The following is a 16,705-nucleotide window of genomic DNA, read 5'->3' on the forward strand; positions in this document are numbered from 1 at the left end:
AGTAGTTCCAACCATAACCAGGCAAGTTTTATGGCTGAGCTTACACATGGGAGGGAGTCCATCAGGATGCACCTTCAATCTGGGTTTGCCTTGTGGAAATCTCTATCTGGTTACCGTCTGGTTTAGGAGGAGGGTGGAACTTCCAGCAGCATTTGAATTGAGTAGAGGTGGCTTTCAGAGCCAGAGGGGATGGGGGTTGGGAGGCTTTCCTCATTGTGTGCGGCTGAATGGCTACTAAAAACCACTTCGTCTCCTTTAAACTTGCCATTTTAGTGATGAGGAAACTCAGATACAGTAAGGATAAAATGCTGAGATTGCTGATGGATTCTGGGGCTTCAATTGACCCTATTTCTATCTCATTAAACGGCTCATTTTTTCTTGTTCTCTTAGCTCCCTCACTCTTCCAGCACACTCAAGGAACTTGAGCGCAACATTCTACTGCCTTGTCAGCAAGATTCCTAAATTTTTTTTTTTTTTTCAACGTTTATTTATTTTTGGGACAGAGAGAGACAGAGCATGAACGGGGGAGGGGCAGAGAGAGAGGGAGACACAGAATCGGAAACAGGCTCCAGGCTCTGAGCCATCAGCCCAGAGCCCGACGCGGGGCTCGAACTCACGGACCGCGAGATCGTGACCTGGCTGAAGTCGGACGCTTAACCGACTGCGCCACCCAGGCGCCCCTTCTTTTTTCTTTTTTTTTTTTTAATTTTTTTTTTTTTTTTTTTTTTTTAGGATTCCTAAATTTTCTAGCAGGCTTGACTCATCAAGACAGCTCCGGTTCGGTGCGTGTGCAAAGCAGTCCTATCCCTAAGCCAGGAGGCGGCGACAAAAGAGGAACCCTAAGGGCTAGAAGCGAGGAAAAGGGGCGGGGCACCCTGAGGCCGGCTCCACTTAGTTCTGGGCTGGCCCTCCCACCGCGGCCTCTGCGATGGGAGGTGGGCGAAGGCAGTGAGTGCGGGTGGCGTTGGAAGTGGCGCCCCAGTGTCCCATTCGTTCTTCCTGGGCCTGGAGAGAGTCTTTCAGAAGCGCACGCTGCACTTGCTCAGGTTAGGCCGGGGTAACGCTAGCTAACTCCTTCCAGACGCCCTGCACGGAGACGGTCTCTGCAGGGTATGGGAAACACACCCCTGGAAGGAAGTTGGAGAATCGTACGTGACCCCCGTGCTGCGCAGCCGCGCCCAGTGGCGCCGGGTCCCGCGCGGGTGCGCGCCTGACGCCCCACCCCATCCATGAGGAGCGCGCGCCGGGCCTCGGCCCCATTCCCCGCACGCGCAGTCCCTACAGCGCTGCCTCCGCCGTTCCCCGCCCCCTCTCCTCTGGGGTTGCCCTCGTCGCTGCCTGACCCGAGGTCCAGCAGCCTCTGCCTTTCCGGCCCCCGCCGACGGACAGAAGCAGCCCACCCCGGGGCCGGGTGTGTCTTCGGTCCTCGTGGCTGTTCTGAAGCAGGTTGGAGTGGACAGCGGGCGGCGTTGCGGGGGCCGGCGCGGCGGACAGCCTCGGGGGCATCGGCGGGGTCCTGGCGGGGGGAGGACAGGGTTGCGGCGGGCGGAACGGTGTCTCCTTCACTTCGCCCTCCAGCCGCGGTAGCTGCAGCCCAAGCCTGAGCGAGCCAAGCGGCCTCAGCTGCGAGCAGAGCGGCGGCAGCAGCCCCTCCCGGGAGAGCACCAGGTACGCCGCTGTCGCGTCACTTGGCCGCCTAGGGCCCGACGGCCAAGCAGGACGCCTTAGCCACACTCGGGGTCGGCCCTGGCTCCCTAAGATGGCCGCGCAGCCCCGCGGCTCTTCGCCTCCCTGTCTGAGACCCCCTTCTGGCCTCTTGACTTGTCCCTAACCCCCGCTGACCGCACCTCTTGTCCCTCCAGCAGATCACCTCTTTCTGTGGCTTCGCCATGGCGACCTATGGACAGAGCTGCGCGCGGCGTAAGTAGAGCAGAGATGTCTGCGGGATGGGGCGGGGTTGGCTGGGAGTCGAAGCCTGTCCACCGGAAAACCGCACCTTCTTTCCCCTAATCTTTCCAAGGGCTTGGAAACTCGCCCCTTTCGGTAGCCGCTCCACCGTCTGACTGCCTCAGCTCTGCGGAGGAGGGGCTGGGCTGTGGGATTTCAGATAGAGGGACTAGGTCAGGGGAGTTGGTCTGTGGACGCATCACCTCCACCTCTTGAACGTGCCTTTGACGAATTCGAAAGCAAAAAGTTACTGTTGGATTCAGCCTTTGGAAGATTGGGTCAGTCACTTTTTTAGAGGAAGTAGTAACCCCCTTGGTGAGAGCACAAGGTCATTACACGTGCTCCTAAGGGCGTGGACGTGCTCTGTAGAATGAATGAGCTGGTATAACCACCACAGATTGCTTGTCCTTAAGCCGCATAGCATTGGCCAAGGGCTTGAGTGCCATATTAATATGCCTAAAGTGCTTTTTGATAGTTAGTTGATGTAGATACTTGAGTGAATCCCAGTTTATTGTGTTTTTGTCAAAATTCTAGTATTTAAATTAACGTGTTAATTACCTATCTCTTCCCACTCCAGAATATTGGTTTCGAACTCATGGAGGATACTAAGAGGTCTATTATGGGAGAGGGCCTTGTTTCAGGTTTTGGTTTTAGGTCACTTGGTTAAATCAGCCTATCCCAGTGAATTTTGGCAGAGATTTCTGTGTGTATAGATATGTTTATGTGTATGTGTTTGGTTCTTTGTACTACTAGTTGGGTCCTAAGAGGTGAGGCTGTAGATACTGTGTAAATTTCAGAATAGAAAGTCTGTTTTTTCTGTTTTGGAAGGAATTGCCCAAGTTTATATAGCCACTTACTGTGGTTATTCATTTTAGAAATAAACCTTTATTGGTGATCTCTTTCACGGATCATTAGAAAACATACAGTTAGCGTAGCTCCTGGTAGTATCAAAAGAAAACATCTTCAACAAGTTGGACTGCTTCAATTTAAAGATAGCAGTGGGTGATAATCTAGTTCCTGGACAGAAAGTGGGAGAACAGGAACCTTAACACTGGAATGTTTCTTCCCACCAGCAATGTGTATTCCTCCATCATATGCTGACCTTGGCAAAGCTGCCAGAGATATTTTCAACAAGGGATTTGGTAAGATTCTTTTTTTCTTTCCTTTTTTTTTTTTTCCCCTTACCCGCCCCGATCAGAAGTGAAAATGTGTTTGGATTGCTTGAGGAAGTTAATAATTTTTTCAAATTGTAAATATCTTGCTGTGTTGGTTTGTTTACTAGATACATTTTAGATAAAACTTCTGTTAAAATAGTAACAATCCACATCTTTCTCCACCCCAGTTTCCTCTAATTTTTTTCAAACTGTAGTTCATGGATTTTATTTGTAAGAAAAAAACAGCTGTGCTTTCATTTCCTTCAGATACAGCTTAGGTCTTGAGTGACTAGAATTATGATGTTTAAAGTGTTTTTGCTTTGGCAGTGGTTATTCCTAGTGGTTTATGGATTTTTTTCAAATGAGTTTGGGTTTTCTTCTTGAAGATTTTGTTCCACATACACCTCCTCTACTTTGGATTATTTTTCCAGTTACTTAGTTGATTAATCCTAAAGGAAGATCTCTTTGGGATAATTGTTCTAAATGTCTCTGTTACAATAAACTATTGGTTATTCCAAGACTTAATTTTCTGATCTGATATTTAGGTTTTAAAATGGTTTGAAAACCATTTTTTGTGCCATATATACACCAGAACACTAGGCAAAGCTGCATGAGATGTTCTGTGCTGTACATGTTAGTTTACATAGAGTAATTAAAAATCTTTTCATTTAAATGTTGTATCAACCCACATTTTTATGCTCCTCTGAATATATGAAGTTTTTCTGTTTTTTATGTGATTTCAGCTATTGGTATGCATTTTTTATACAGAATAATCATTTTGTTATCTTTTACTCTCTACTTGAAGGTTTTGGGTTGGTGAAACTGGATGTGAAAACAAAGTCATGCAGTGGTGTGGTGAGTGTTAGATATCTAATAAATCCCGATGAACTGTTAAATAATTTTCCTTTTTCTTTTTAAAAAATTTAAAAAAAAAAAATTTTTTTTTTTTTCAACGTTTATTTATTTTTGGGACAGAGAGAGACAGAGCATGAACGGGGGAGGGGCAGAGAGAGAGGGAGACACAGAATCGGAAACAGGCTCCAGGCTCTGAGCCATCAGCCCAGAGCCTGACGCGGGGCTCGAACTCCCGGATCGCGAGATCGTGACCTGGCCGAAGTCGGACGCTTAACCGACTGCGCCACCCAGGCGCCCCTAAAAAACATTTTTAATGTTAATCCATTTGAGAGCAAGAGCGTGTGTATGAGTGGGGGAGGGTCAGAGAGAGAGGGAGACACAGAATCTGAAGCAGGCTCCAGTCTCTGAGCTGTCAGCACAGCCCTGCGCCGGGCTCCAACTCACAAACTGCGAGATCATGACTTCGGGATCATGACCTGAGCCAAAGTTGGCCACCCAACCCACTGAGCCACCCAGGTGCCCCCTGCCTTTTTTGTTTTTCAGTGTTCATTCATTTGTTAGAAGAGAGAGTGGGAGTGTGTGCATGCCCTTGCATGAGCAACGGAGGGGTAGAGAGAGAGAATCCCAAGCAAGTTCCACACTGCTCTGATGCAGGGCTTGAGCTCTGTGAGACCCTAACCTGAACTGAAACCGAGAGTCAGATGCTTAATTGACTAAACCACCCAGGAGCTGCCCTGTTTTGAGATTGCTTTGGGGATGGTTATGTGTGTGAATACTGACTATTAACTGGTTATTTTGATAAATTCTTGCTGTAATTGTTAGCTCCCTTAGTGCATATAACTGATATTTATTAAAATTGATCATATTGTAGTTTCTTAATGCACAGACTTGGATTTCAGGGGTATTATATTGGTCACATCTGTCATTTGGCTTCTTTGGTCTGTAAGGAAGCCCAAGTGTTCACTGGTTGTGCAGCTTACCTGCTCAGAGTAATAGTACAGAGCAGTGACTTAGTGTTTGTTTTTGTGTTCCCACTCTTTAACCTCTTGAAGTCCTATATAAGCACTTGCTGTGCACTTTTGGCATCACAAAAGCCTTCTGAGAAAAATGAAGACTCAATCCTTGTTTAAAGAGCTTGTTTATTGCTGGTTGGAGAGACAAAATAAACTTTAATCTGGAGAACAATCAGGGAAGTGTATCTAGTACTAGATTGATTAATCAAAGTCTTTGTTGGAGAGAAAAGGCTTTTTGTGGACAGTGGTTAAGGAACGCTTTACAGAATTAGGTTTAAGATCAAGAAGGATGTATACGGGTTGGATTCCATACAGTATGTTTTGTTTCCATTTAATGCGTAACTCAATGTGGTACTGCTCTTGGTAGTATGTACCTGGCCCCAGATAAGTCCCTTTAACAGCTCGTTCTGTTTTCTCACCTAAACTGCAGAGGTGTCCAGTTTGCTCCAGAATGTAGAAGCCTTAAGTGTTTGGTGATGGAGTGAAAGGTGTAAGCTGTTCCAGTGATGTCATCTGGTCCAATTCTGGTCCCACATGATGATCTTGATTTTGTGTCTTGAGGATTCCTTGGAGATATAGATATAGATATAGATATAGATATAGATATAGATATAGATATAGATATAGATACATATATACACACACACACATATATATAGGCTGGCTCATAAGCTATAGGCTGATGGATGGCAGTGGGTGGAGCCTCAAGAGTCATTGGTCTTTGTCACTCAGGATTAAAAATAGCTACTTCCACATTCAGCATTTCAAGGATTTGCTAGAAGAACATGCTCCATATATATTGTTTTAGTAATGCTTTCCTTTTGTGTAGAGCACAGGAAAATGTGCAGAGCTTTCACAGTGCCAGTCCAATTTAATCCTCCAAAGGTAGATCTTGTTAATACAATACAGGAAATTGAGACCCAGAAAAGTGTCTTCTTCAGTGTTACTCATTTACTAAATGACAGCCAGAACTGGATGCCAGGACTCTTAAATTTTACATCCAGTGTTTTTTCCTGACAGTCCAGTGCTTTTTAGTATGGGCACTGAGTGCCAAGCCTTGACTTGAAATTCCTGTTAAAGCATTTAAATCAGGAGATTGAGTCCATCTCACTGCAGAACAATAGTTATACAAATGTTCTGTTTTCTAAGTGAGGGATGATTGGCCTTTTCTTCCACTGATATATTTTTGATATTTCCTCACTCTTGCAGGCATCACAATTTCAGGTTGAGTTCGTTAGTTAGATTAGCTGTCTTCTTTAGACTTGGCTTTCCATTGGCCAAAGTGTGTAGCCATCATTAGCAGACAAATTGTGAATCAGAACACTCAGTAGGTATTTTAATATTTTAACTTGGAAGTTTGCCTGTCTGTATAATAAACTTTGAAAGATTATTAGGTTTTTGGATTTTCTATAGCAGATTGTAAATTTCGGTAAGCCCTCCATATTATGCCTTCCTTTCCAGTTGGTGTGCAATTAGGGATTGGCAAGTTACTTATATTTGCTGCAAACATAAGATTATGTGATGTACTTCAAATTAATACCTGTATTAGATTGTTTTCTCTACTGATATTATCTATCATACATAGTATAGTTTACATCATGCATGATAAAACCAGTTGTAGAGCAAATCTTTTCCTACTTTGTTTCGTTTTTAATGAGAATGTGAAAGATGTTTGGGAAGGTATGAAATCTTAGGAAAACTTCATCTCAGAAAAATAGAATATTGGGGTTACCAAAGATTTTAAATTTTTTCTCATGGCATGAATTCTTCCTACACTGGAATGCTTTCTTTTGTAGGAATTTTCAGGAAACATTTCCTAATAGTGTGTCAGTTATTACAAATGCTCATTTTAGTGATGGGGGGCATCTATGATTAACCATACTAACCTTCGTGGTGTTTTATTTAATATCAGGCAGAAAGGAAACAGTGCCAAAACATTCATTCCTCCCCGCCACCTTCCCTGATTTTTAAATTCCAAATAAAATCACCTTAGTGGAAGTTTCCTTAAAAGGTCTACAGTTTGTTGGTCATTTGAGAATTAGATACAGGTTAACTTGTGATTGACTGGTTGGAAATGTCCAGTGTATGTAAGGTGGCAGTTAGTAACTGACAGGCTAATTTGTTCTTGTATGTACTCACAGCAGAGGATAGGAATATTTGGGAAACTAGAAAAAAGGATTAGTGAAATTCCTGTATTTTAGTGGGTTTTTATGTAAGTTAGGCAGTGATTCTTCTAGGCTTACAAGAAAGTTCATGAAGTCATTTATTGTCTTACTAGGAATTCTCAACATCTGGTTCATCTAACACAGACACTGGTAAAGTTACTGGAACCTTGGAGACCAAATATAAATGGTGTGAGTATGGTCTGACTTTCACAGAAAAATGGAACACTGATAACACCCTGGGAACAGAAATAGCAATTGAAGACCAGGTAACATTTTGAACATGTGTTTTAGTATTAATTTATTTTTGTAATTCAAAAAGGAAATAATGATGAAAACAAATTCTTTTTCTCTCAAAATAGATTTGTCAAGGTTTGAAACTGACATTTGATACTACCTTTTCACCAAACACGGGGTAAGCACGTACAGACATTTTTATCTGCTTTAAATTTCGTTTTTATTTTTAAGTAATCTCTATATCCAGTGTGGAGCTTTAGCTCAACCCTGAGATCAAGAGTCGTATGCTCTAGCAACTGAGCCAGCCAGGCACCCCTTTATCTGCTTTAAATTTAAAAACATTTCTGTATATTTAGGAAAGGTGCACGTTTACTGTTTGATAGCTTCCTTAACTTCCTTGTGGTGGTGAATTTGTTTTTGCCTTTGGAAGATGATGAGTACTACAGTCGCTATTGGCTTCCCTTCAAATATATGCCTCTTCCCATTGTGGCACTAACTTGGGTAATTAACATGTTTCTAATAGGCTTTTGTGACTGATTGCCAGTCGTGCAAAAAGCACGATGGTGGTAGAAGTCCAGTAACTCCATGTTCCCTTGTTTTTTAGCTCACTGAGCTGTGTCTTCTTTACCTCTTAGGGTTATCCTGCTACTGCTTTTACTCCCCATTTATGCTGCAGTTCATAAATCCCTCTTGTGCTGTCTGTGCAGAGGTTGAGTGTGTAAGGCTTTCCCACTGGCATCAGTTTTAAGTCAGCTTGTTCTTTTTCCAGAAAGAAAAGTGGTAAAATCAAGTCTTCTTACAAGAGGGAGTGTATAAACCTCGGTTGTGATGTTGACTTTGATTTTGCTGGACCTGCAATCCATGGTTCAGCTGTCTTTGGTTATGAGGGCTGGCTTGCTGGGTACCAGATGACCTTTGACAGTGCCAAATCAAAGCTGACAAGAAACAACTTTGCAGTGGGCTACAGGACTGGGGATTTCCAGCTACACACTAATGTGTGAGTATTTCCTTTGTGGGTTATGGGGACATAGGACCTGGGAGTGGTATTGATGTCACCTGTCATTTATGAACCCAGGTACAATCTAAAGGATTTCTCTTAAAAAAAAAAAAAAAAGAATTTCTGCCTTTTTAAAAGAAAATTTCTTTATTTATTTTGAGAGTGTGTGTGCATGCATGTGTGGGAGGGGCAGAGAGAGAGAGAGAGAGAGAGAGGGAATATTCCAGGCAGGCTCCACGCTGTCAGCGCAGAGCCCGACTAGGGGCTCAAACTCACAAACTGTCAGATCATGACCTGAGCTAAAATCAAGAGTTGGATGCTTAACCAACTTAGCCACCCAGTACCCCTAAAGGATCTCTCTTAACACAAAAAGATCATCATCCTTAGGCATTTCCAGGTGCCCTTAGAAGTGTATAGTAAAAAACGTTAGTCTGACTTTTGGTGCTGAGAGAGTAAATGTTTAATTTATATGAGGCTTGATGTGCTCTGGAGTTTTAGAAAAGGCTAAGATTTGCCAAATTACCAGTATGTTTGACTTGTGTGTGATATCTGAGGTGCTGAGTTGGTAGGATTGCCTAAAATGTATGGTGTTTTTACCTAACCCAAATTAGGTATGTATGTTGAAAGGATTTAAGAATTTTTGTCCCTTATAAAAACAACGGATTATTAAATAGCAGAAGTACAGGGGCGCCTGGGTGGCGCAGTCGGTTAAGCGTCCGACTTCAGCCAGGTCACGATCTCGCGGTCCGTGAGTTCGAGCCCCGCGTCAGGCTCTGGGCTGATGGCTCAGAGCCTGGAGCCTGTTTCCGATTCTGTGTCTCCCTCTCTCTCTGCCCCTCCCCCGTTCATGCTCTGTCTCTCTCTGTCCCAAAAATAAATAAACGTTGAAAAAAAAAAAATTACTATAAATAGCAGAAGTACAAAGAAGAAGACCAAAATTTCTCATAATCCTAATCCTACCATCTAGATGTATAATCTTTGTTACCTGATAATGTTTGGGAGTTTTCTCTTCTTATATGTAAATATAGAAAATACGTATTACAAAGCCTGGTTTATAATCCCTCCCGTACTACCTTAATTTTGATAATTTTATTGTAGCATTCTACAGCATGATTATTAATGGCTGGGTGGTAATTCTACAGAATGATTTATCATGATTTGTATGACCTTACTTTGGGGCATACATTGGAATAAAGACCTTTTAAAACACGTTTTCAGTGGAATACTAGAGACCCACGTGAGCAATATAACTATAGCATTGTTTAACTATAATTTTACAATATCAGCTTAGTGCTGTAGACATTACAGTGTCTGTTTTAGATTTACTAATTTAAAGTATCTTACAGCAATGATGGGACAGAATTTGGAGGATCAATTTATCAGAAAGTATGTGAAGATCTTGACACTTCAGTAAACCTTGCTTGGACATCAGGTACCAACTGCACTCGCTTTGGCATTGCAGCCAAATATCAGTTGGACCCCACTGCTTCCATTTCTGTGAGTACTGCTGTGGGCTTGGAGTGGGCTCTTTGCTTGTGGGAATTCATCTTTGGGTAGATTGAATTGTATTGAAAGTTTGAACCGTGGTTCACAGGATCCCTAGTTTACTCCTAGATTGGAATTAGAATTTGTAATGCTGCATTTTCTGTGGAGACAGTGTTAGAAGTTTGTTACCAGGTCATAGGAGTTTGTTTAACCTCAAAAGCTGCTCAGTTAGTGTGGATAATAACCCTGAGCTCCAAGCCTGTCTAAGCTCAGGTAAGCCAGTGTTTTGGCCCCAGGCCAGGAGTAATAACATTTTAATTGTTACTTTGTCTTTCTATAGGAAATAGTAGTACTATGTTAGTTGGACTCTGTCTTTATGGTTAACAAAATATCTTTAGATTTGATCTTCAGGGTCTGTAGTACAAATGCTGTTTTGCAGGTGGAGATCCCAAAGCTTAGAGAGAGAAAGGACTTTCCTTACTGCTAGGCCCAGAGCAGAAGGGGTAGAACCAGGATAGGACTTGTACATCTTTTGATTTCCCTCCTGGCTAGGGTGACCACTAGCTCATCCTGCTTTGCCTGGGACTATTCCAGCTTTAGCATTAAGAGTCCTGCATCCCAGGGGCACACGGGTGGCTCAGTCGGCAAAGTGTTCCACTTTGGCTCAGGTCATAATTTCACGGTTTGTGAGTTTGAGCCCAGTGTCAGGCTCTGTGCTGACAACTCAGAACCTAGAGCCTGCTTCGGATTCTGTGTCTCCCTCTCTCTCTGCCTCTCCCCGCCTGCGCTTTCTCTCAAAATAATAAACATTAAAAAAAAAAAAGTCTTGCATCCCAAGGACTCCCTTCCACCTGTTCTTGGTTAGTTGGGGCGGATAGCCACCCTAGTCCTTTTCTTAGGCTTTTTTTTTTTTTTTTTTTAATGTTTGTTTTTGAGAGAGAGAGAGAGAGACAGACAGCTTGAGCAGGAGGAGGGGCAGAGAGAGAGAGGGAGACACAGAATCAAAAGCAGACTCCAGGCTCTGCACTGTCCGCACGGAGCCCGATTGGGGGCTCGAACCCGTGAACCATGAGATCATGACCTGAGCCAAAGTTGGACACTCAACTGACTGAGCTACCCAGTCGCTTTGCTTCTTTGCTATTTCATCCTTCAGTCATAGTGGGTTTAGGGTAGAAGGGCGTGCGGTGTCTGAGAGTGTAGAGGCAAGGCACTGGCTCTATTTGAGGCACATTAGCAGCTGTTCCTGTGTGTCAGTTGCTTACAGGTCAGGCATTGCCTATACTGTATGTACTGGGAATGAAAGGAAGTTAAACCTTCCCCGAGAGTTATTTCTGTTACGTAAAGTGATCTTCATTCCTGAGAACAATGTTTTGATAATTTGGGCAGTTAAGCTTTAGCCTCACTCTTATTTTATGATAGCAGTTGTAAGCAGAAAGAATGAGAAGCACCCAGAATGCTTTTCCCATTGGCAAGGCGGTGATTCATTTATTTTCCCCTTCTGTTTCCATTTACACTGTAGCAGTAAAAACCTTAGGATTCACACAACACTATCCTCTGGTAGCTACGCTACTGTTCTTTTCAAATGTATGTCCATGGCACCATCACAGATTTAATGCTAGCTGTCTCATAGTCCTAAATGGGAAGGCAACTTTGGCCTGTGTGCCATTGAGTGACTCCTGGGGATTAGTTTGGAAATACATCTAACATTTCTAGTGCCCCTGTGCCCCCAATCAAGCATCACCCTGAAGTATTGCCCATCACAGTTTGATGGTTTACTTCTATTCTGAAATAGTAGAAACTTGTATCCAGTTTTATCTGAGGCTCTTAGCTTGTTGGGCACAAGATGGCCACTAGTGGGGCATTTCTTTCTTAAGACCAATAGCTCACTTGGCCATTGGTGGCTAGTGAAGCCTTGGCTGTGTGCCGAGTGAATGTAAGTGCCGTTTATGTGACTTTTGCTTGTAGGTACATCATTTCTGTCTCTGGAATGGACTGTTTTGATGTTACACATTACAGGAGTGTAGACATCAAATAATTTCCAAATCTGTTTTGATCCTAGAGGTTGTCATCTTTTTACAACGAAGAAAGTTGGGTCCTACTGATAATCTGACTTTGAGTTTAATGGATAAGAATTAAGTGGCACCTGGCTGTTGTTTGGCTTAATAACAATATTGAATTTTAGTATTTCACATGTGAATAAAAAAGCAGAACACTTCATAATTGCATGATAGGGAAACCTGGAGGGCCTTTGTCTCTCTGGAGATTCAAAAACTTTACAGCTGTTTTTGTATTTTATTTTAGGCAAAAGTCAACAACTCTAGTTTAATTGGAGTGGGCTATACTCAGACTCTGAGGCCTGGTAAGTGTTCTTGATACGTAGGATTTTTTTGATGGTGTTTCAAAAATTATTTTTTATTTCTCAGCTTCTTTGTAAACCTTTCAAAAAAAGTACAATGAACATGTTTATCTTTTGCCACAATTTTTTTTTATTCCTTTTTTTTTTCTTTTTCTTTCGCTGGGCTGTTTGGAAGTTGGAGCTGTCATGACACTTCCCTAAATGCTTCAGCATGCATCTACTCAGAACAGGAGTGTTGTGCTCTCCGACATAACTCATTGCTTTCATTGTTTGGTCTCTGTAGTCTCGTTTACTTTATGTACTATTTTGAGCCTTGCTATGTTTTCTAGAGCAGTACTTACCAAATTTTAGTGTGCATGAATCACCCGGGGACTCATCAAAATGCAGATTCTGAGCCCATAGATCTGGATGAAGGGTTCTGTCTTTCTAACAAGCTCTTGTGTGGTGCCAGTGTTACTGGTTCTTGGACCACATTTGAATAGCAGGTTCTAAAGCACTTGGAACTCCCACCCCCCCTTTCAAATAGGGATTTTCCCCCAGACTTTATTTTGGCCTTTTGGAAACCTAAAGGAAAGAATGGTATGAAGAACACCCATATGCCCTTAGCCACATTTACCAGTTAACATTTACCACATGTGTTTTCTCTGTCCATGTCTGCATACATAATCCTTTTTTTCTCTATATGCCTTTAAGAATTATTTGTTTTGTAGACATGTGGATACACCAGCCCTAACATGCATGTCCTGAGATTAAGACATTTTTCTTCCTAACTACAATACCACTGTCACAGCTAAGGAAATTAACATTAATTTAGCAATACATAATAGTCTATACATGTAGTCTATATTCTGTTTCCCCCACTTCTCTATTGTAGTTTTCCTTTCCTGAGTCCAATTATGATTTTCCTTTGTAGCATATTGAATATTACTATATTACCCCTATTTTCTAGAGCACTTTGAACTTTATTAACATTTTTATGCTCTGTGACTTTATCTCTTAACTTTCTGAATTCTCTTGTATCTCTGATACTCCTAAGTGCCCTCTGGTGGCTGGCACTAGTAGGTCATCTGACAGGCTGAGGAGGGACAGGCAGGCTATTAAAGATTGCAGACTTTCGAGGTGTTCAGACAAATCATAGTTGCCTGCTTTTGTTTACAGGTGTCAAGCTTACACTGTCTGCTCTGGTAGATGGGAAGAGCATTAATGCTGGAGGCCACAAACTTGGGCTTGCCCTGGAGTTGGAGGCTTAATCTAGCTGAAAGAAACCTCTGGGAATGGATATCAGAAGATTTGGCCTTAATATATTTCCAGTGTGACCGACCAGCAGGCTTTTTCCCCCCAAGAAGGTGATCAAAACAAAGGATGATCTAAACAAGAGCTGTATTTTAAATATTTAGACAGTTACTTGTTAGCTGGTTTCTAGTTGAATCGGTTATCTATCTAGTTACCAATGCTGCAGTCGTGCAGTCACCTATACATTATTTAAATGTATTTAACTGTTAAATGCGCTACCCACCAATAATGAAATAGACCTTTATGAAAACTGTGCAATTGTGTGCATGTTTGTTTTTATGTTCTTATTAACATTGAAAATTGCCATTGAATGAGATGGATCAGTGGAAGTTTTAAGATGAGGTTAAAAAATTTTGTTAAATTCAACTATTAGAGTTACTTTTGGTATCCCAAAACATTACAGATTATGAATAAAACAAGTATACATAACTAATGACTCCAAGTATTTGCAAAGTTAAACATTTGCCAGCTAGGGTCAAATCTCCCTTGTATCTAGTTAGTACTTTATTTTTCTGGTGAGCATTTTGCTTTTTACCTAAATCTGTGCCATTAAGTCCTCTGTGTCCCTAAAGTAACTCCATGAGCTTTTTGGACTACAATAAAATAAGAGGATATATGCCTTTATATCTTCAGTTTGTAAGTTTGTCCAAAATTCCATTGGATCACTGTTGACCCCAGGAGGGAGTGGAGAGTAAGTGATGAAGAAAGGAAGAAGGGATGGTGAAGGTTAGCCACATACACCACACCCCTGCAAGCTATTGCTGTGGAAGATGAGCTAGGCCATAGGTGGGATGGGACAAGGTGTAGGCAAGTGGAGTGGGGTGTCTGTAACCAGAGGAACTGAGAAGGGAATATGTGGGCCTCGGTCAGATGTCAGTCATTTCATTCTAGGCAGACACTGACTGAAAGGGTCGGGCTTAAGCATGTGAGACCAGAAGCCGTGCCTTCAGGTTTTGTGGCCACTGGCCCTTAACCTGCACTTGGACTGAATGATAGAAATTAATAGGTGATTCTGGTTGGAATAGTAGGAAAGAGCAAGTGTTTTGATGGGAGGAGATAGTTTGAAGAATGTGATCAGAGTTTAAGAGAAGGGAGAGATTTGTTCACATTGAAACTACTAGACCCAGTGTACCATTTGAAGTCTGAGAGAGAACAGATAAGGAAATGTAAGTACTTTCAGACTCCCTACCCAAAAAATGATACATGCTGAATATTTCTAGGTCAGAAAGAATCTGATGAGAGATTAGAAACCCAAGCAAACTTTCCACACTGGGGTGATAAAAAGGCTCCTTCTGGGGCGCCTGGGTAGCTCAGTCAGGCATCTGACTCGATTTCAGCTCCGATCATGATCTCACGGTTATAGATTGAGCCCTGGCCTTGGGCTCTGTGCTCAGTGTGGAGCCTAGTTAGGATTCTCAATCTCTGCCCCTTCCCCCCATTCGTGCTGTCCTCTAAAAACAACAAAAAAGGGGTCTTTCTGATCTTACTGTGTTCATCTTGACGGACTGGCAGAAATGGCCTGTATGAATAAGACAGGACTTAATGGCAGAAAGTTGGAATTTGAGCCATTTGAGAGACACTGTTGCTAGGTTAAAAAAGATGTCTGCAAGTTAGGTGTGAAAACACCTCATGCTTTTGGGATACACAGGAGAGGTGTGAAGTAGCTCAGCAGACCACTGAGAAACTGCTGACAGTGCTTGGTGGGAAGGAACTGGTCACAGGCCTGGCGACCCCTGAAGCCTCCTGGATGACCTGCTGCCCCTTAGTTAACCAGTGGCCTTCCCTCATGTTGTGTTTACCTGGTCCAGTACTCAGGACTGGGTGTGGCACAAGTGAGCCACCAGTTTGTCAAAGATCTATTTCAGAGTAAATTGGGCCTGTTCACCCATGTGCATCCTTTTTTTTTTTTTTTTAAACATTTATTTTTGAGACAAAGCATGAACGGGGGAGGGTCAGAGAGAGAGGGAGACACAGAACCTGAAACAGGCTCCAGACTGAGCTGTCAGCACAGAGCCCGACGCGGGGCTCGAACCCACAGACTGTGAGATCATGACCTGGGCTGAAGTCAGACGCTTAACCGACTGAGCCACCCAGGCGCCCCTTCCCCATGTGCAACCTTAATAGGCTTTAATGTGTGGAGAGACAAGGGTTGGTTCACACCCAGAGCCCTGTGGGTTAAATGTAAGGTACATACCAAGAGGTTTAGGATTATGAAAGTTGCCTGTTATGGTCTCCTGTGGCCTTGTTTCTAGTAGCCTCCAGCCTCAGCAGCACCCAGGCCTAACCAGGTGGTGGCAAAATCTGATTGTCTTCTAGGCTGATGCCATTTCTGCCTGAGGCAGTGTTAGCGGGAAGAACACTTCATCTGTGGCCTGGAGATATCTTCCTAGGGGATTAGGATTAGGGAGGTTTAGATGAGAGAAGTGAAGCACCTGGCTTCCCTCCACCTCAGCTCGTAGATGTTGGTGCTGGACAGCCTAACCATATCTTCATCTTCCTCTGGGGAACTTATTTAAAACCGCAGTACTGATGGTCTCCTACCTGTTGGCCTGTCTGCTTCACACCTTTCTGGTCAGTGATCCCACTCAGTCCCTCACCTTTCTCCAGGACTTCAGGGGGAGGACAGGATATATACTCCAACCTTGTGGTCCTCAGGTCTAAGTCAAGTGGCCTGGTTTTCAGAAGTGATGTCCACTGACCAGAGCCTCCACTGTAGAGGTGAGATCGAGCTGACAGTGCTGTGAAAACATGGGCAGATAGCAGAACCAGCATAACCTGTGAAAGTACCCAGCCACAAACCTGGTCAGCTGTAGGGTCTGTTTCCTGTTGTTAGACTCCAGCTACGGTCTCCCAACCAGTCCCAGCTGCACCAAACAAGAGCTTCATTCACTTGACCCTCCTAGGAAGCTAAGTAGGAGGGAGACCAAGGCGGGGCTCTAGCCAGCATCCTGTGGAGTGGAGGCAAATCCGAAGAGCTGGGATCTCTGAGCAACTATGTGGCCAGGTCAATCAAAACTTTATATCTTGCCTCCCGTCAGCTGGAGGCTCCTGCTCAGGCTTTAGCCCTGGTGCCACGTGGTCCTCAGGACAGTGCCATGGAGGCGATGACGCCTATGACCTCAAGGCTCCCTTTTGCTGAAGAACCTGCCAGTGCTGGGCCCTCCCTCCCTACCCCACTTTAGAGCCACGTACGGAGGCTGAGAAGA

At 43.4% G+C, this 16,705-nt stretch overlaps 1 protein-coding gene across 5 annotated transcripts; it reads left to right on the plus strand.

Moving 5' to 3' along the window:
• Window positions 1-891: 891 nt before the first annotated feature.
• Window positions 892-13,752, plus strand: VDAC2 (voltage dependent anion channel 2). Of its 5 annotated transcripts, none has more exons than XM_045439700.1 (11): window positions 892-1,446; window positions 1,579-1,668; window positions 1,866-1,920; window positions 3,021-3,089; window positions 3,907-3,956; window positions 7,248-7,400; window positions 7,494-7,546; window positions 8,138-8,365; window positions 9,712-9,862; window positions 12,152-12,209; window positions 13,365-13,752. In XM_045439700.1, exons 3-11 carry the CDS (start codon window positions 1,890-1,892, stop codon window positions 13,454-13,456), a joined length of 885 nt encoding a protein of 294 aa, XP_045295656.1. In that variant the 5' UTR covers window positions 892-1,446; window positions 1,579-1,668; window positions 1,866-1,889; the 3' UTR covers window positions 13,457-13,752. The 5 variants fall into 5 exon arrangements, with proteins under 5 accessions (XP_045295656.1, XP_045295654.1, XP_045295658.1 ...); XM_045439698.1 differs by having other exon boundaries at window positions 895-1,446; window positions 1,863-1,920; XM_045439702.1 differs by having other exon boundaries at window positions 895-1,046.
• The last annotated feature ends 2,953 nt before the right edge of the window (window positions 13,753-16,705 follow it).

Source organism: Leopardus geoffroyi, chromosome D2 (assembly GCF_018350155.1).
Source record: "Leopardus geoffroyi isolate Oge1 chromosome D2, O.geoffroyi_Oge1_pat1.0, whole genome shotgun sequence".
In the NCBI taxonomy this organism is placed as follows: Eukaryota; Metazoa; Chordata; class Mammalia; order Carnivora; family Felidae; genus Leopardus; species Leopardus geoffroyi.